The sequence below is a fragment of the Leuciscus leuciscus genome (assembly GCF_965113295.1).
Source record: "Leuciscus leuciscus genome assembly, chromosome: 17".
In the NCBI taxonomy this organism is placed as follows: domain Eukaryota; kingdom Metazoa; phylum Chordata; class Actinopteri; order Cypriniformes; family Leuciscidae; genus Leuciscus; species Leuciscus leuciscus.
In genome coordinates this window covers 37,341,905-37,363,054 of record NC_138741.1, presented here as the reverse complement: position 1 = coordinate 37,363,054, position 21,150 = coordinate 37,341,905, and the positions used below count along the sequence as shown (strand labels likewise).

The following is a 21,150-nucleotide window of genomic DNA, read 5'->3' as shown; positions in this document are numbered from 1 at the left end:
TGTACAGTCAGTCAGTCAGTAATTAATACAAAATAAACACAGACAGGATAATAAGGGTCCTGATACACAGCTATCTATCAATAAATATTTGCACATGAAATGCTGATTTGAGATAATATAGACCTACAAGATTACAAAATAGTTAAAGTTTTCAAATCATCATTTCAATATTTAAATGTTACCACAAGGTAATGTTCACGGCTTTTATGCATCACATTACATGTGTTTTCATTACAGTGTGTCAGGTTGTGTGTAGCTTTACACCAGTTTTATGAGGACACCGTTTTATGAGGACATCATAAGGACATCATAAGAGCATGTTCCTGATGTTTGACTTGACAGGAGAATCTCAGTGTGTTGTGTAAGTTTGACAGAATCCTGGTCTACGAGGACACTAGCTTTACTGGGACACTGGTAACTAGATACATTTGGACGGCACTGAGTTCAAGTGTGTGTATGTATGAGAGTGATATGAGACATTGCGCCTGTGCTAGATGTACAGTAAGTGATCGTGACTCACTTCTTACACACACAATCATAATTCAGTGACTGATAACTGTGGCAAATAATCTGTTTCTGAGGAACACTGGTCATTTCTTTAAGGAATAACCCAGTTATTACATTAACTTCTTGGATACCTTTAGAGTTGCTGTATCTTGTTCAGGTTTCATCGGATTCTTCTCAGTTATCATCTGAAAAAAAAAGTAGTATAAAAATGACAAATAAATACTAATTTTAGTATTACTTATTGAAAGCTAATTTCAACATAGGTTGCTATTTTCTACCAACTTCTTCAATGATTATATTTAATCTAACAAGCACAAATAGTTTTTGATATTGGTATTAGCCACAATGAGCTGTGAATTATGGGTTATCAGTATCGATCCTAATATTCCATTTGTGTGTCCAGGTAAAACTAGTGTCCTCATAGACCAGGATTCTGTCAAACTTACACAACACACTGAGATTCTCCTGTCAAGTTAAACATCAGGAACATGCTCTTATAATGATGTCCTCATAAAACAGGTGTAAGACACACACAACCTGACACACTGTAATGAACATGCATGTAATGTGATGCATTAAAGCCATGAACATTAACTTGTAGGGCTGCACAATGTATTGCTTTATGATCATTCATACCTATCTGTGGTAGTGACATTGCAGTATAGGCCTCTGTGAAGTCAGGCTATGTAAAGACTATGCCGTGTTATTTTACAGTTGATTACTCAATTTCTGTAGCTAAATGCTGTTAGACTTACCTGGAATATAATGAGGCATTGTTTATTTCACATCTTTGTTAATTTTTTTTATCTCTGCTTGCAATTTATTATTTTCTATGCAGATGCAAACCCCTACAAAATCACACCAATCATTCTAGAATGATTAATTATTTCCAAATTCAAGTCATTTGGTGAAATTGTTTTTCATACTGCATTATTTATTGCAGAAAAAAACCCAAAATATTTGCAATACCATGCAAGTCTATTACCTTGGGTAATTTTTAACCTTTAATATTACCTTTAAAGGTAGGGTAGGTAATCCTGTTCAGAAACACTTTTTTTTATACTGGGTGAAATGGTCCTTCCATCCTGATAGTAGTCAATACATTATGTGTTTAGAAAAAGGAATGAAAAAAATCAGACCTCTGTAGCAGCTGCAGGACAGTAAAAACTCTGACCAATCACTGCCATTCGGTGCGAATGTAAAGAACCAATCAGATGCCTTCATGTCTCGTGCCCGCCCCGAGCCCCACTGCGCGCGCTGCCCGGCGTGCACTCATCACATGTCACCGTTCCGGAAATATTCAGCTCAAAGCACCTGCATATGCAGTCAGCGAAGGCAAACAAGGCAAAAACTACTTCCTCGGACCCTGCCCGCGCTCTTGAACGACCTCCTCTGCTTCGCCCTCGACCCCGGACCTGTCCTCGAACCGACGATGTGGTACTTTTCTCCGGACTCGGAGTGTACGTTAGTCTTCATTAGAGTCAACAATGTTTTCATCATGGAAACTCTTACATGCAAAACACCGTATATGTTATGAATCTTACATGAAATTCATCTTCATCACAGTGTAACTGATGGTAATGGAAAAACGTGTATCAATGCAACCTGTTTTTAGTTTTGCCTTATAAATATAGCTCGTTACCGAATCAAACTTTACCATTATCGATATGCTAGCTTGATAGTGAGTACTAAAAGAAATCTTATTTGTTTATATTCATAGTGATAAAGTTAGGTATTTTATTACATGTGATTCTGACATGATATCACTGTATGTACTGCGCTCCTTCCTCTCCACTCGTCTCAGGTAATAAATGCGTCTTGTTCCAGCCTGAGCGTTTGGCGTCGCGCGTTCATGTGTTTTGGGGGCGTGGCTTTGGAAGGAGCTCAGAAGGGAGGGGGTGGAGTGAATGGAAATAATGAGCTGTGTTTATTGCAGATTAAAAGGTCTACAGTCACTCGATTTTTAAATTTTCTTTTTCAGAGTACTTACATTTTAATTATGTATTGGTATATAAAGACAGTTTAAACAAATTTGGAATGTTTTTTTTTTAGAAAAATGATTACCTACCCTACCTTTAATAATAAAACAAGTAAAACCATCACTGTAAATAACACATAATGTATCTGCTTTATTAAACAGTGTCACTTAAGCATGGAAACACTGAACTCACCTTTATAATGATTGCTGAATCTGCCCTGGAGCTCATCGGTGTCTGTCCTCCTCCAGATCTTGATCTTCTCCTTCACTGACTCACTTCAGCCATCATCTCATGTGTCTGCGCTCATAGAAAAAGACCCTCATTAATCATCATGACCATTGCATTTCATTTGACATATTATTCAAAAAGCTTGTTTTAAATAAATTGATCAATTATGGTATGGTCATACTTTATTATATGATATTTAAGGAATATGTTAATTGATGATAACTATTCATTCATAGATTTCATTCACAATTGATAAATTATATGCAATAATAGTGACAGTATTAATAAGACTGAATCAGAGTGACAGTTCTAATAATATTCAGAGTATATGTTATTATAGTCAGGAGTAATAAGAGCACATATTTGTGTCTTAATGTGTTTAAAGCAAGCAGAACTGTAGTAATATTAACAGTAGCATATCAGGATACTGTACTGGGTGAAACACCCTCCCCTTCACATACTGTAGTCATGACAACGCGTTATTATGATGGCTAGACTATTTTATGCGATCAGAAAAGGTAGCAGTTACAAATATAGTGCAATCGAAAACGAGTTTAAAATAACAAGCATCGCTGATTCCCTCATGTCAGTCTGTAAACCCTCATGACATTTTACTTTGTTTCCAAAACCCCTTTTTTTCTGAAAAACAAAATTATATAATTAATCTTTATCATTTTGGCGAAATTTTATATTCATAAGACAAGAATAACTCAAAAGAAACCCTCCTATATTGCCTTCTATAACACTGATCTAACAATATATTTTGAAACTCTTTCAAACATGAGATCACAAAATTAAAAAAAAGTCTGTAAACAGAATCACTATGGTCCGCTAGCACCGTTAGCATCACGCGCTAGCTGCTTTCTAACTGTAAAACGAGCAGCGAAGAGCATACAGAACATGCACAAACAAGCCAACCGGACCCACATGCTATTAGAGAAGGAATTAAACAACATTATAACTTACCTTTTGGATAACAGTTGCCTTCATCAGGTCCACAGATGTCTTCTCAGGTGCAGAGTTTCTGTCCAGTCCAAACAGGAAATGACCGTGACGAATGACTACGTTATACTTATCATAATATAAAGCGGGATTTTATTTATTTATTTATCATATATTTAATGCACAATTAATCCTATATTTAATGCACAATTGATAAATTACAGGCAAAAATACTTAAATAATTTTGCATTAAGTTGCTTGTTATACACAGACAGCTGATTGAAGCTCCGCCCACTGGCGCCATCTTGTTTTCGTGATCTCCCGCCTACCGGTACCGATCTGACCAATCACTAAAGTCAAGTCAAGTCAAGTTTATTTGTATAGCGCTTTTCACAATACAGATTGTATCAAAGCAGCTTCACAGTATTAAATTAAAATAATACAACAAAGTTTGTTTCAAGAGGAATTTATTGATTGATAAAATTAAATTAAATATCCCCAAAATATCCCCAACTGAGCAAGCCAAAGGCAACAGTGGCAAGGAACCGAAAAACTTCATCAAGTGACCTAATGGTGTCCTAAAACTCCATCAGGTGTAGAGCTGTAATCGGGCCTTAAAAGTTCGGCCCGAAAAGGCCCGAGCCCGACAGAGTTTGGCCCGAGCCCGACAAGTACATTTTGATTGACAGCTTTTTAAAAGCCCGAACCCGTTTACAGCCCGACTGTTCAAAAGGCCGTCTATCAGCAGTGATAAGAGTGTCGGAGAATAGCGCGGACACGCGCTTCACACTGCGAGCCGGCACACGCACCACTCGGCGGAAAAGGGAGAGAAAGGAAAAAAGAGACTGCGCCGCACGCACACAGCTTTGTCTTTCGTAAAAAAAAGGAGTAATTTATACATTTTTTAACATCATTTATTCATGACTAACGGAGGCTAGAGGCCACTTGGAAGTTGGAACAAAGAAATAAAATAAGTCCTCCAGAGACCAGCCTCCATTTCACCTCCTCAAGATCCATTTTCACGCTAATCTAAACACATCACCTGACCGCTCATTTACCACGCAACCCGAAGCGCGAGCCCGAGCCCGGCCCGAGCCCGTGTAAAATAATAGAAATTAAGACCGAACCCGACCAAACCCGTCGGGTCCCGTCGGGTTCGGGCAAAGATCTTCAGCTCTAATCAGGTGACCTAATGGAGAAAAAAAAAACCTTGGGAGAACCCAGGCTCAGTCGGGGGCCAGTTCTCCTCTGGCATTTATGAGCTAGAGGCCGGATTGTAGTTTGAACTGTAGGATTATATGAATGCCTGGCTGAAGAGATGCGAATTAAAGCTGATTAAAGCTTTCGAAACTTTCTCGATATAATGACTTAACATCTCATAATAATGAGAAACTTTCTCGAAATAATGACTTAACATCTCATAATAATGAGAAACTTTCTCGTAATAATGACTTATTTTCTCGCACTTCTACGCATGCGCAAAGCAGCGGAGCAGAAGGGCGTGCCGCACTAGCGACTTCCGCTGGTCAAAGCCCTGTAAATGCATCACAGCAAACATGGCACGCTCTGCAAAACAGTAGAATGAAGTCAACTAAGTGCAATCTGTAGTATCATTAAATAACATCATCAGTAGGCCTATATCTTCTATACTTTTCCATGCGCACGATAAGGTGTGAAAGTGGAATGCAGAAGCAGGACGGTTACCATGGTAACGAAGGACGCCTGCTTGTGCACACCAATGGAAATTGTTACATGAATTTACAAAACTATCAGATTAAAGTTGGAATATTACATTTATTCGTCAAGTTTAAGTGTAACATCTTCATAAAATATATGGGTATGTGTTAATATAACGTATTTTGCTTCTAGGATATTTGATGTGCAGGTTCATCTGGAAGATATCAATACAGAAATCACCTTTAAGATGTTTATGACTTTGGGGACATTTACACATAAGTGGGCAGTGGAATGGGGGAAAACGCAAGGTCTTGAGGCGTGTTTTTAAAAGCTGAACTTCTTTTCAATTGAGCGCCGCGTTTTTAGAACGCCGAGACGCTGCAGAAGAGCGAGCGCAACGTCCGTCTAGTGCGCGTATGCCTAGAAAAGCAATGAAAAAGCGCGTTCTGTATGAACGGACCCTTACACAGATTTCCAGATGAAGTGTTCTTAAAACAGATCTGGAAAGGTGTGCTGCCTTATCATTCCTCCATCAATTTGAAATCCATGGATCACCCTTCTGTGTTGCTACTTGTTCATACACAAAAATATAAATAATTATATTGATTTATATCTTAATTTCTTTTCTTTTTTTAACTTACCGGGCGACTATGCAGGCTATGACAGCCGTCATTTACCCTGCCATACCCAGCTGATGCAAAGCGTAGGTTAATTTATATCTACACAGAGAGAAAGCCCTGTCTAGGCTCTTCTGTTGTGTCGAGCCATTCGTTATTTGTTTGATGAGAAAATGAAATGTAGCCTAGTTGCAATACACGCGTTAAATTTTGTAAGCTCCGTGCAACTGCAGCAGCAGAGGACTATTATTACTAGAATATTAGAAATCTAATACTCAAGCTGATTTCTCATTTTTCTACTCTTAATTTTAAATAAAATAAAAACGACTGAACGAAAGATACACGGATTCTCTTGAACTACCACCGCGTTTGCGGTAGAAAACTACTGCAGTGCAGCCAAAATGCTCTGTTCGACTTTTCTGAGATCCTTTACTCTTCCCTGTGGATGACCTGTGACCTGACCTACTTTCTGTAAGATCTGAATTTTCCGCGGTTTGAATTTTAGAAAACTGAATTTGAAGTTCTGAATTTCTTCTTCATCTTGAAAACTTGAATCTGTATTTTTAAAAACTGAATATGAATTTGCAGTCAAAGAATTCAGAACAAAAAAATAGCTGTTTGAAAATATATGTCTAATAAATGTAAAAAACGTTTAAGGAAATCAAATTCAGAACTATTTAAAATACCACATACAATTCAAATTTGTTAGATTACACGTCTTGTAAATAAATCAAATTGACACAATTCAAATTCAAATCATATTGTCATATTATAAGCTCCATAAGACCACGGCTATGATACACACGCCGCCTCAGTCGATTTCGTGACCTCAAATCAACCCCTTCACCATCTAAAAGCCGCAGCAGAACTCTCACTGTTTCCCTATCAGTTACAGTCCCATTCATCCAACATTTTTGGTGCATCCATCTATAGCCATGACATTGCCCAGATGTTTGAAGTTGTTGTTCTATGAAAGCTGCCACCTCCGCCACATCTACGTTTTGTTCTTTCTGCGCCAAAGTTTGTTCTTGCTTAAAATCCTCTCAAGAGTGCGTTTGCTCAGAGCTATTCCATGCCGTTCCGCTATACGGCAAGAATTTCATCATTTGTAAAACCACGATCGATACTCCTTAATCTGTTCATAATTCATCATGTGTCGGTTCGCGTGCGTCAGATCAATGAGCGTGCCAGTCGGCAAGTCATAATTTCGATTTAGTTATGTCATAATTGTGACTTTTAAAGTCATAATTTCGACTTTTTAATCTCATCATTTCGATTTGATATGTCAAACGTTTGACTTTTTATCACATAATTATGACTTTTAAAGTCATAATTTCGATTTAGTAAATCATAAATTCGACATTTTATGTCATAATAATGATTTAAGAATGTCATAATTTCGAGTTTTTATGCTCGTTTTTTTTTTCTTATGTGGCGGGAATGGGCTTCCATAGGCTTCCATGTTAAAATCCTGATTTTTTAAAAACATTTAGTAGTTTTGATCAGGACTGAGGTTGATTAATAGATTTATGAAAAAATAAAATAAAAATAATAATCTGATACATTTTTACAGCAGTTTAAAGTAGTGGCTGTTTTCAGCCACGAACATAATGAAAGGGTAGTGAATTTGAACAATGCACAAGGGTTAAATATGCGTGTTTGACCGCTGCAGAGCAGCAGATGTGACGTCACAGTCGAGTTCCATATGACGTCACAGACTGATTGTTCAGTTCAGCAGGGATTATCAGACTCAGACTCACTAACAGATGAAAGTGTTACAAACGCAATCTACCGCTTTAAACAACAGTAAAATAGTGTTTACACAGCTCGTTGAGATTCAGAATCTGACAGAATACGGTGTCATTTAATATATTTACGATATAAATTGAGTTACTTGACGGAATCTTCAGCTCAGGTGGTCATAACTGTAGTTCAGTAAAGTTATATATAAATATTATGTCTCCAAAGTTCCTATTGAAGCTGGACAGCTTGTCCCTGGAGGCGAAGGACCGGACAGCCGCTTGGCAGGACCACACAAAAGGTACCGAGTAAATACACATCAGAACTAACACATAATGAATCCGACTTCAATGGTAGGACTTGTATAGCACAGCATATCAGCATTACTGGGCTTGTAATGGGCTCTCGGTGCACAGGATGCTTATATTTGAAACTTTGCTAGAGATGAAGAATGTTTTTTACAATATAGAGAAGATGGTGCTCTAGAAAACATCATTGTTATATTGTCCCAGCAGCATACGACCAGCGGCGCTGGTTAACCATCTTTTTACCACAGTATTTGCTGTAAAACCATAGAAACTAACACAATGAACCATGGTTTTACTACAACAATTATGGTTTATCTATGATTGTTGTAATAAAACCGTAACTACAAAAAACGTATGGTTACTATAGTTATGATTAACGTTACCATACTTTTACTTTAGGTTTACTGCAATATTAAACTAAGTTGAACCATGGTATGAACAAAAAAATAACAACATGGATACAGTTTTACCATAGTAAAACCATAGATCTAGTACTTTTCACAATACATATTCAAAGCCACTTTAAGGTTACAATCATAAAATATCCTTTAATCTGCCAGAAGTGACTGTGACACAACAAAGAAATGTCCATATGGAAATAGCTCTAAGATAATACAAGTCAGGACTTTAAAGTCATGTTCAGTTAAATAGACAAAATTAAGCTGTACTTCAACATTTTTTAAGGGCAAGTTCGCAGATTTTTTGCATCTGCACAAACTCGCTAGATCAGAAATTCAACATGGTGGCCATTTGCAACGAGCCCATTTCTCTAGTGTTCTTGGAACATGAACTAGTGAATCATTGAGCTGTAATCTGTGCTAATAAAACAGATGTTTCTAATCAATATTTGTTGTTTGCAGAAAAAAAGACAAAAGGGAAGAACTTCCTCTGGAGAGGATGTAAGGCTGTGAAACGTTCCTTCCAAACCCTCAAATCACAGGTTCATCCATACACACCCAGCGTAGAGCCGCTAGCCGGCACAGATGGTGAGTCTCCAGTTATTACCACCCTGATTCATGGCCATTTCAGCCTGATGTTTCTGGTGTTAGTCTTCATTTTTCCTTCTCTACTCCTGTTGGCTCCTCAAATATGCATTTAAATGTTTTGTTTGTTTGTTTTGTTAAACACCATTTGAAAAACCCATATATTTATGTAGTGAAGTCTGATGGTTGAGAATTCTTTCTGTTTTTCTTTTTGTTACATTTTTACTGAACTGTACTGTAAATGTGTCTTATGGTGTGACATAACAAAAACTAAGAAAAATAATACTCCTAATACAAATAGCATGAGAGATATTTATTTTCATTGTTAGACACTTATTTTCATATAGTGTTTATGTAGTGTAGGAACGGATTATGTCATGGTTGTGCCCTGGGCATGGATGTGTTTGGGTTCCTGTCATAGTTTTAACAAATATGCCTTGTATAATTTGTAAAACATTTTTTTAATTATAACATGATAACATTTTTATTGTAATTATAACAAAATATAAAATATCTTCCACTTAAAACAATAATACATGTTAAATAAAAACAAAACAAATTATAACGAATAGGCTGTAACGTTTTCCAGCTCTGGGAGAGACTGCGACACCAAACATATACTATCATACTGTATAGTACAAGGTTTAAAACATTTAAATAGACACATCAAGTAGTGTGAATGTGTGTGATTCAGTAGCTTATAGTTGAGATTAGGCTCTTGACAAGCGATTTCTGAGAGACGCACAGAGAGACGGCAGCGTGGCTGGTTGGTTTCATTCATAGCCTATAGTTTGCACTCATTCGCGTATCATATTGTACAACTTTTTTAATATTTAAATGCACATATCAAACAGTAGAAAATGTGTATGATGTAGTGTCTTAGTTGATAGTAGCTTACTCTTGAGTTGATAGCTCTGATTTCACACTGAGTTCACACTCATTTGTGTATCATATAGTGGTTTAAAAAGTTTAAATAGACACATCAAGTAGTGTGAATGTGTGTGATTCAGTAGCTTATAGTTGAGATTAGGCTCTTGTCAAAAGAAAAGTAGAAAATGTGCAGTATGTAGTATTTTCAAGTATTTTATTTGATCGGCTGTTATTGATAAAGCTCTGATTTCTGAGACGCATAAGGCAGCACGATTGATTTGTGATCATGCTGTGCTCATTTCAGTCACAGAGTTCACACTCGTTCACATCACACACTCATTATTGAGTAGTTTATTAGAGGTTTATACAGAGCTCTCAAGTTGTATCAAGAGTTTGGAGTGAGATCTGTTAGGGGACGAGCCACCCACATATTTGCAGCAGCGGCCCCTCGGCCCCACCAAATTTGCTTCAATTTTTGCTAGTAGTTCAATTTTACCTATTGTTCATAATTGACCAGCATAATATAATTCTCATACTCTGACATCACGTAAAGTAACTTTGATTTGCAGAAGATCAGAAATCAAAAGACTGAAGTTTTTTAAGATTCTTTAAATGGATATTTTATTTTTATTTTATGTATTTCTGTGCTATAGTTTATTTTTAAATGTAGTTATATTTGCATATTTGTATATTTACAGTAGGCATAATTGGTCGGGGAATCACACATGCGTATGTTCATGCACCATGAGTCAATTTACTCTTCATGTACAAAGTGTATTTAATGAAAGTGTATTTCATTCACATGATTTAAACATGCATGCATTTAAATGTCATTTACTCATGGAATAGTAATATAGATCTTAGTATTATTTTAAGTGATGTATCATAATCTATAAACAACTATTAAAGATCATTCTCTGGTTTCTCTGGCTCTCTGCACTGGCGTCTGCACAAACTCGCTAGATCAGAAATCCAACATGGCGCCCATTTGCAACGAGCCCATTTCTCTAGTGTTCTTGGAACATGAACCAGTGAATCATTGAGCTGTAATCTGTGCTAATAAAACAGATGTTTCTAATCAATATTTGTTGTTTGCAGAAAAAAAGACAAAAGGGAAGAACTTCCTCTGGAGAGGATGTAAGGCTGTGAAACGTTCCTTCCAAACCCTCAAAACCAAAGTGTTTCCTCTTGAGGCTGAGCAGAAATCACGGGCTCATCTATACACACCCAGCGTAGAGCCGCTAGCCGGCACAGATGCGCTCGAGTCCGAGCCGACAGATGGTGAGTCTCCAGTTATTACCACCCTGATTCATGGCCATTTCAGCCTGATGTTTCTGGTGTTAGTCTTCATTTTTCCTTCTCTACTCCTGTTGGCTCCTCAAATATGCATTTAAATGTTTTGTTTGTTTGTTTTGTTAAACACCATTTGAAAAACCCATATATTTATGTAGTGAAGTCTGATGGTTGAGAATTCTTTCTGTTTTTCTTTTTGTTACATTTTTACTGAACTGTACTGTAAATGTGTCTTGTGACATAACAAATATTATGGAAAAAAAAAATCTCTTAATAATAGCATGAGAAAGATTTATCTTCATTGTTTGACACTTATTGTCCAAAATGTTTTCTTATACTGAAGTATAAGGAGTTCCTTCCACTGGAACTAAGGGGCCAAGCCCAACCCCTGTAAAACAACCCCACACCATAATCCCCCCCAGACACGGCGTCAGCCGATTTTGGCGGGGCTTCAGCCCTGAATGTGTTTTGAAAAGTTGACTGACAAATATGAAACCGGACAATAGCCTATGTAAACCCCCGAAATCATAAGTTGCCATATTTCATCGTGCTTCGGCTTTGCTGCTGTCTCTGACTGGTGATTGTTGAAATCTGTCTCACACAGAGACACACCTCGTGAGTGATTTCAGCCTGTCCTAGAATATCTCCAGGATTTGCGCGTAAAAGCAAACAGTCTCACAGCAAAACATTTTTTTAAATAAATAACGCAGTCAGCGCCGCCGCACAGTCCTCTGTCAGAAGAGATGTTGTCAGGCTATATGTCAGTAAAACTCAGAAAAACGAACTTCTTGTCGTGTCAGCCGTGTGCTTGCGGCGCGCACTCTTCAATATCACACGCAAATGTGGCGCACCCTGTATCACGCAAAAGAAACTACGAGCATGTAACGTCGTGTTCTGTCGTCAATTAAGTATTGAGATAACCAAAAGGGAGATTAAAGCTGCGTCAAAACTCTATGTCGGGGCTTTTGTATTCATTTGTAGACTACATAAATGTTACACATTTTGGCGTAGCCCTTCTCATTTTTCATTATTAATATTCTAACATCTATCTATAAATTACAGAAACGTCTGTCTGTCTGTGTGTGTGTGTGTATGTCTGTTAACCACATATCTCTCGAACCGTTAGTCCGATGGCTTTCAAACTTGACAGGTGTCTCGCTACGGTCACGAGTAAGTGCAGCGCCAAGTTTGACGTTGTTTGGATGAGAAATGCTAAAGATATTGTTAAATATATCATTTTTTTAAAGGTGCATTAAGCAAGTCTCTGAGTTTTTGCAGAACTATGCCCCCTTCTGGCGACACGTGAAACTGCAACCAGAGTTGTGCACGCGGTTACGTGGAGTTTGCGTTGGGGTTTGGGATGAACTAGAAGCCGGTCTCTTTGAATCCATCTTCTACTTTTGCAAAAGTCGCTTGAGTTGTCTTCGCTGATGCGGATAATGGCGGCGAATACACAAACCTGCCAGACATAGCCAGGTGAGCGTGAACGCGCATGACGTCACGCCCAGTCGATTCCGTCCCGAATCCCTCTTATTTATTTTACTTTACAGGATTATAGAGACAATCTCAGTGATCAGAGAAGGGCTCATTCAGCCCATCAGGCAATTGTTTAAGCATGTATGGGTTAGAAAAACGGGTATTTTTAACATGAAAAGTTGCTTAATGCACCTTTAAAGGTTGTGGTTTAAAAATAAACATTCTGACATTAGAGGGTTTACTTCTGAATATTATAGTTTGGTTCCTTCTGAATATTATAGTTTGGTTCCAGAATGTGATAAATCCATTTTGATTAATTTGAGTAAAAATGTGTTTTCTTTACCAAGAAAGTGGCAAGATGAAAAACACTATTTTCTGTTTAAAACTTTCACATAGTATCTTTAGGTTATAATATCATAAAAAATTCAAATCCAGATTTGGATTTTCAAAGATCTATTATAAAAACTGATTATTTTCCCCCAAAAATGCAATAAATTCATGACACTTTTTTTTTCAAAATGCTATCATATTGAAACTGTTGAAATCAGCCATCACTAAGAAATATCTCCTGAACTTTTTTGACGGCGATCAGCTCACAAAAACTGATTTTGCACGGGCACTTTGCACTGCTCCCTGAATCAATGCGCTTATTCATTTGTGGATGTTAACAGAATCTGTAAGTCAGCTATGCTGTTTACTTCTGAATATTATATTTCATTCTGGTGCGCTTAAAGTTATCGCTACTGTGTAACGATAGCCTATGCTATTCACCAACTAAACATATCCTATTAAATGTGTTCACAGTCTCTTTCACGGGCATCATTTGTAGTAGCCTATTCACAAGCTTCCTCAAGCATAGCGTTTTCTCTGAGTTCACTGTGTGCTTTCTACCATGCACAAATATGTGTGTAATTGTAACAATGAGCACTCAAACACACCAAACCAACAATTACTAAAAACACACTCAAAAACTGATTTTGCACGGGCATTTTGCACTAGCACTTAGAAGGTTGTGGTATTCATAAACACTCAGTCAGCTACACTGTTTACTTCTGAATATTATAGTTTATTCACAGCCATCATTTGTAGTAACCTAGCCTGCTCCCTGAATTCAATGCGTTCACAGTCTCTTTCACGGGCACCAAACCAACAATTACTAAAAACACACACAAAAACTGATTTTGCACGGGCATTTTGCACTAGTTTTATCAATATTGAAAAGTCATCAAAACTGACTCATGTCATAAAAATAATAATTTTGTGACCAAAAATGTGAAAAATACATGTAGCCTAAATGATCGTTCATGAGATTCTTTTAACTATAAGCAACTCAATTTGTCTAGATCTGTAATATTATTTCCTTTGTATAATGAGCTTGTCTTTGTTTTCAATTATCTTATATTTTTATTGTGAGTGTGAACTGCTGCGCAGTCGTGTGATTTAGTCAGCTTGATTAACATTATTACAATTTATCCCTATATAACACAGATGTTCTTTGCTAATTACAGAAACTATAAGCAAAATTCTTTAGTATAAATATATATTTTTTAAATGTATATATATATATATATATATATATATATATATATATATATATATTTGTATGCTCCTCGAATGTGTTGGAGTATTTCACCAGTCATTCTCGTCATCCTCAGGTTTGTACCTCTCTGAGATCCATGTTGAGTGGAGATGTAGAGATTCGTTGAGTCTGAGCAGCCGAGACTCGAACAGCGTCGATGGATTGGAGAGCCCAAACCAACAGGGTTTGTCCAGGTCCAACAACCTCAATCCGCAGAACCCAGATGATAGACGTCCGTCCACTTCATCTGAACACTCTCTCACAGGTCAGAATAGGCTTTTAATAAAGAAGTAATGGCTTAGTTTCTATTTCTATTTTCAATGGCTGATTTGTCATTGAAAATAGAAAGTTGAACCAACTAAAGTAACGGTAACACTTTATTTTGATGGTCCCTTTTGAACATTCTGTCGAATATAAGTAACTTTGCAACTACATGTCAACTTATTCTAACCCTAACCCTACCAGTCTACTAATACTCTACTAATACTCTAATGAGAGTTAGTAGACTTGTAGGTGCAATGTTACTTATAGACAACCGAATATCTTAAAGGGACCAAAATAAAGTGAAACCAAAGTAACAATTTGATGTGACCACTGACTGATTATTAATATTATAAAAAATATATAAAACAAAAACAGTTTTTGATGTGTGAAATGTTCCATCCTCAGGATCCTGGAGAGCTGGTTCCACAGATTCTTCTCTGGGCTTCACGTCATCCTCAGGTTTGTCCAGGTCCAACAACCTCGAAGGGTTTCTGTGTCCTCCGCTGCCGGGTCAAGTTCCTGTCGAGCCAACAGAGACTTCAGATGGTATATTTAGTATAAATATATATTTCTAAAATGTATAAATATATATATATATATATATATTTGTATGGTCCTCGAATGTGTTGGAGTATTTCACCAGTCATTCTTCTCCTGGCATCACGTCATCCTCAGGTTCGTTCCTCTCTGAGGTCCATGTCAAGAGGAGATGTAGAGATTCGTTGAGTCTGAGCAGCCGAGACTCGAACAGCGTCGATGGATTGGAGAGCCCAAACCAACAGGGTTTGTCCAGGTCCAACAACCTCAATCCGCACCCGACCCAGACACAGAGCCAGGATGTTCCCGGATCATTAACATCTCTTTCTTCTGAGTTTTCTGTGTCCACAGGTCAGGCTCACGGGACGAGGGCGAAGCAGAACCCAGATGATAGACGTCCGTCCACTTCATCTGAACACTCTCTCACAGGTCAGAATAGGCTTTTAATAAAGAAGTAATGGCTTAGTTTCTATTTCTATTTTCAATGGCTGATTTGTCATTGAAAATAGAAAGTTGAACCAACTAAAGTAACGGTAACACTTTATTTTGATGGTCCCTTTTGAACATTCTGTCAACTATAAGTAACTTTGCAACTACATGTCAACTTATTCTAACCCTAACCCTACCAGTCTACTAATACTCTACTAATACTCTAATGAGAGTTAGTAGACTTGTAGGTGCAATGTTACTTATAGACAACCGAATATCTTAAAGGGACCAAAATAAAGTGAAACCAAAGTAACAATTTGATGTGACCACTGACTGATTATTAATATTATAAAAAATATATAAAACAAAAACAGTTTTTGATGTGTGAAATGTTCCATCCTCAGGATCCTGGAGAGCTGGTTCCACAGATTCTTCTCTGGGCTTCACGTCATCCTCAGGTTTGTCCAGGTCCAACAACCTCGAAGGGTTTCTGTGTCCTCCGCTGCCGGGTCAAGTTCCTGTCGAGCCAACAGAGACTTCAGATGGTATATTTAGTATAAATATATATTTCTAAAATGTATAAATATATATAAATATATATATTTGTATGGTCCTCGAATGTGTTGGAGTATTTCACCAGTCATTCTTCTCCTGGCATCACGTCATCCTCAGGTTCGTTCCTCTCTGAGGTCCATGTCAAGAGGAGATGTAGAGATTCGTTGAGTCTGAGCAGCCGAGAGTCGAACAGCGTCGATGGATTGGAGAGCCCAAACCAACAGGGTTTGTCCAGGTCCGACAACCTCAATCCGCACCCGACCCAGACACAGAGCCAGGATCTTCCCGGATCATTAACATCTCTTTCTTCTGAGTTTTCTGTGTCCACAGGTCAGGCTCACGGGACGAGGGCGAAGCAGAACCCAGATGAAAGACGTCCGTCCACTTCATCTCGCAGAGGTCAGAATAGGCTTTTAATAAAGAAGTAATGGCTTAGTTTCTATTTCTATTTTCAATGGCTGATTTGTCATTGAAAATAGAAAGTTGAACCAACTAAAGTAACGGTAACACTTTATTTTGATGGTCCCTTTTGAACATTCTGTCGACTATAAGTAACTTTGCAACTACATGTCAACTAACTCTCATTAGAGCATTAGTAGACTCTCTGCTTAATATCTGCAAACTCTTTATTGTGATGCTCCTCCAACAGACACTCTAGTGACAACAAGTAACTTTACAACTACATGTCAACTTATTCTAACCCTACCAGTCTACTAATACTCTACTAATACTCTAATGAGAGTTAGTAGACTTGTAGGTGCAGTGTCACTTATAGTCAACAGAATGTGTTAAAGGGACCATCAAAATAAAGTGAAACCTATTTTTTTTTAGAAATGTTTTAATTGGACGTTCATCTAAAATTTTCAGAACATACCGAGCACGTTCAAAAGTAACGTTCCCATAATGCAAAATTATAAAATAGAATGTTCCTTTAACCAAGAAAAAACATTTTTGAAACGTTGAAAAAACTGGACGTTTTGAATGTTTAGGGAACATTTAGAAATAAAGTTTTCTTAATTTAATGGGAATGTAAGCTAAACGCTCTCAATAAGGCATGAACTTGATGTTACTTGTGCTGTCTGACACACACCAGAAACACACGCACAGAAAGCCGCTTCTCAGACAGCATACGATCCAGAAAATAATTATATTTCACCACTTATTTCTCTTGAATTGTCAAATACACGCAAAATCGTCAAAATGGCTGTCGTGCCGAGCATTACAGAGTCGGTTATGTCATAAATAAGACATTGCTATGCATTTAATAAAAGTCAATGCTTAATATAATATAAATATATTTTAAGATATGGCCCATATGATCTTTGCCATTACCAGAACTGAGCCACATGTGCCAGAGTTGGCCAAATGAAGCCTGGAAATGTATGTTTTCTTTTTAATAAAAGATCAGATAAAATAAGAAAAATAACTTTATCGTTGACACGGAATCACCAGGCTCCGCCCTCGTAATCGAGATAATTGTGAAATAAAATGACTATAATTATTAATATTGTGAATTGAAATAAGATGTTGGGACATTTATGCAGGCATTAAGCAGAAGTCAGGGGGATAGTGTGAAAAATCCCATTACTTTAGATTTGTAACATTACAGATAAGAATTTAACAGTAAAATGTAAGTTATGTCATTATATCATTGCTTAATTTGACATGTGTGTGTCTAATAGTTGTTTTCAATTGTTTTTTCTTTTCAATTCTTTTCAAATCATTATTTCTTATTCTTCTATTATTTTAACCAGTATTATCTTGTTTTCCACTCAAAGTAAGGCTTGTTTTTAGATAATATTAAAATTATTTCCCCCATTATAATATTATTTTCTCGACCAGCACTGATATTTAAAAAAAACAAAACAAACAATGGATCTAGCAAGCTAATAATTGTCTCATATTTTTCTGTTTGTTTTTCAGAGTCCTTTGAGTCTCTCTATAACGTGGGAAAGATGATTGGATCCGGAAGATTTGGCAGAGTGTACCTGGGAACACGCAGATTTGATGGCAAAAAGGTCAATCTTACTTAATTGTACAAACATTTTGCTCTTGCAAAACACATTTAAAACAATGTACAGATGGTTTAATACTTAGTGCAATGTCAGGCGCTTGAATACTGTTACTGTTATTGAAACTGGGTTTTTGTTTTGCAGGTTGCCCTCAAGCGGATGCGCAAGATAGTCTTCGATCGTTATCTTAATATTGTAAGTTGGCCAAAATCTGAATGTGTATTGAGTTGTTTAAGTGCAGATTACTGTAGTTAATACACCCGTAGGCAGTGTTGGGAAAGTTCACTTTCTACATGAACTAGTTCAAAGTTCAGTTCACAAATTTTAAAATGAACTAGTTCAGTTCATAGTTCATACTCAAAATTTTACTCTGAGTTCATAGTTCCAAAAATGAACTAGTTCATAGTTCTTTTTTTCCATGTTGCTGCGAGATATAATTTTTCAAAATGATTGCCACAGCCCATATAGAACCACAGACAATTATTTGATCAGTTTTAACACTGAAGCTATGCGTCAGATTTTTCCCATCCTCACCGACCTTGTCATAAAACTTGTTTAAATGATCATACGACGCCTCCTTGCTGCTTTTCGTTTTGATTTGTAACGTAAGTGATGAGTCATTCATGAACGATCCATTCATTGCGTTTGTCATGTGACAAATGAACGAAAGACTCAGAAGGTAAAGTAATTATTTATGTTCCCTGTAAACGATTTTTGACTGCATTATAATGATTTCTTAATTCAGAATATGATCAAGATTGCGTAGGTTTATGTGTTCTGGGAATTTGCCAGTTAATAGTATAACATTTAAAGCCCATTAAATGAATGAAATGACTCGAAAAAAGATTTGTTCATTTTGATGAACGAGATCGAACAAGAGAGTCAGTAGACACTGGTGGCTGGTGTTGCCAGATTGGGTGTTTTTTCCGCTACATATTAAAGGGTTAGTTCACCCAAAAATGAAAATTCTGTCAGTAATCACTCACCCTCATGTTGTTCCAACCCCGTAAGACTTTCATTCATCTTCGGAACACAAATTAAGATATTTTTGATGAAATCTGAGAGCTGGCTCACTCATCCATAGGCTTCTATGGGATCGAAACTTGCCAGCCCAGAAAAGTTAAAATATTCCACATGACTACAGTGGCTCAACCACAAGCTTATCAAGCGACGAGAATACTTTTTGCGCGCAAAAAAACAAAAATATAACGATTTTAATTCAAGTATTCATTTTCGTCTGTGTGGGCCTGAATTAATTCACGTAGTGTAACAGCGCAGCGCATCTGGGTTGTACGTCACACGTAGGCTCACTATTGGCCGATGCTGGTCATGTGTGTGATGCGTGTGACGTACAACACAGACGCCCTGCGCTGTTACACTACGTGAATTCATTCAGGCCCACACAGACGAAAATTAATACTTGAATAAAGTCGTTATTTTTGTTGTTGTTTTTTTGCGCACAAGTATTCTCGTCGCTTGATAAACTTATGGTTGAGCTACTGTAGTCACTTGGACTATTTTCGCGATGTCTTTACTAACTTTCTGGGTTTGCAAGTTTCAATCCCATAGAAGCCTATGGAGCAGTGATCCAGCTCTCAGATTTAATCAAAAATATCTTAATTTGTGCTCCGAAGATGAACGAAAGTCTTACGGGGTTGGAACAACATGAAGGTGAGTGATTACTGACAGAATTTTCATTTTTGGGTGAACTAACCCTTTAAGGCCAGTTTACGGTGTGTTTTAGCCGGGTTTTCGCCTGGAAGGCTCTATAGAAATCTGGCACTCTATTGAACGAAGTTAAACTGAGAGAGCGTGGCGTTCACAGACACCAGAATGAACGAGTTCAATGAACGAGTTCAGGCACAACACTGCCCGTAGGAAGCATTAGGTGTAAATGTGATCAACAAATAAGCCTAGAGGCACCAAAATAACTTTTGAACACATCTAAAAAGATCAAAGAAAAGTACATTTCAAAATGATATGTTTTCTTCAGATTTTTACCCAGCTAACCTTCCATCTGCTACTTCTCTCTAGCCTGGGAATCCCAAACCTCTCGTTACAGAAGTGGCGCTGCTGATGATGATGCGGCGAGAACCCATAAGCCCCTTCGTCATACAGCTATACGACTGGTTTGAAGATCAAAGAAATTTCATTCTGGTTATGGAGTATCCCAAACCCTACGAGAACTTGCTGGACTTCATCACTCGTAATCATCATTTGTCTGAAGCAACAGCACGGGTCATCATGAGACAGGCTGTGCTGGCAGTGCAACACTGCATCCATCATGGCGTTTTTCATAATGACATTCATGTGCAGAATTTTCTGTTGAAGAAACCCCCACTACAGCTCAAGCTGATAGACTTTGGATCCGGTCAGCTGTTTAGTAGCGATGGCTACGACAGCAAAATATACATTGGTGAGCATTCTGGGAGTGTGGAAACCTGAATGTAGTGACTTACTAATTATTTGATGCTTTAAAAAAAAAGCTCAACAATGTGCAAATGTCTTTCTTACAGGAATGGAAGATTACTGCCCACCTGAAGTCTTGACAGAGCCTCGATTCCACGCCGTCCCAGCAAATGTCTGGTCTCTAGGAGTGTTGCTGTACGAGATGGTGAACGGATGTTCTCCTTTTCGTGATAGACCGGAAATCACACAAGCCAAAGTTACATTTCAGAACCCAAAATTATCCAAAGGTGAGTGAATAATATTGATAACATTGATAAACACACACATAAAGCAAAGGCTATGTACAGAAACAGTTAAAGGTGAAGTATGTAAGATGTTTTATATATAGCTCAACGTATAGCGAGAGTTTGGGGCGAGAGCCGTGGGAAAAGAAATGCAGCTTTAGTGACAGAAGTGAAAGCCAAAATTCACTGCATTTATACCTTCAAAGATTAAACAGCTCATGAACACGTCAAAGTGAACAGAGCATTGTGATGCGCAAAGGCACATTTTCACAAAGACAAGCGCAACACAGCTGAAATTAGTATTATTATTATTATTGGACCTGAAACATGCCTTCACATGAACCAGTAAGAGCTGCGTTTGTGATGTTTGAGTCGGGGAAGACGCGATGCACGGAAGAAGGGGCCGTTGCAAGAAAATATGTAATATATGTAAAAAATATATATATTTTTGAAAATATGCT

The 21,150-nt window shown here is 37.5% G+C and overlaps 1 protein-coding gene and 1 long non-coding RNA gene across 2 annotated transcripts in view; both read left to right on the top strand.

The window, feature by feature from the left end:
- Positions 1 to 6,645: 6,645 nt before the first annotated feature.
- The window catches only part of LOC309479403 (uncharacterized protein), a 373,702-nt gene continuing 359,197 nt past the window's right edge, over positions 6,646 to 21,150 (top strand). Inside the window, exons 1-3 of the mRNA XM_082143528.1 lie at positions 6,646 to 7,991; positions 8,859 to 8,984; positions 10,950 to 11,132. Coding sequence (XP_081999654.1) covers positions 7,907 to 7,991; positions 8,859 to 8,984; positions 10,950 to 11,132 — 394 coding nt within the window. The 5' untranslated portion in view covers positions 6,646 to 7,906. The remainder of the gene's footprint in view (positions 7,992 to 8,858; positions 8,985 to 10,949; positions 11,133 to 21,150) is intronic.
- LOC309478590 lies at positions 17,796 to 20,129 on the top strand. The gene is made up of 3 exons (XR_014199049.1): positions 17,796 to 18,002; positions 18,141 to 18,191; positions 20,031 to 20,129. It is a non-coding gene; the product is annotated as an uncharacterized lncRNA (long non-coding RNA).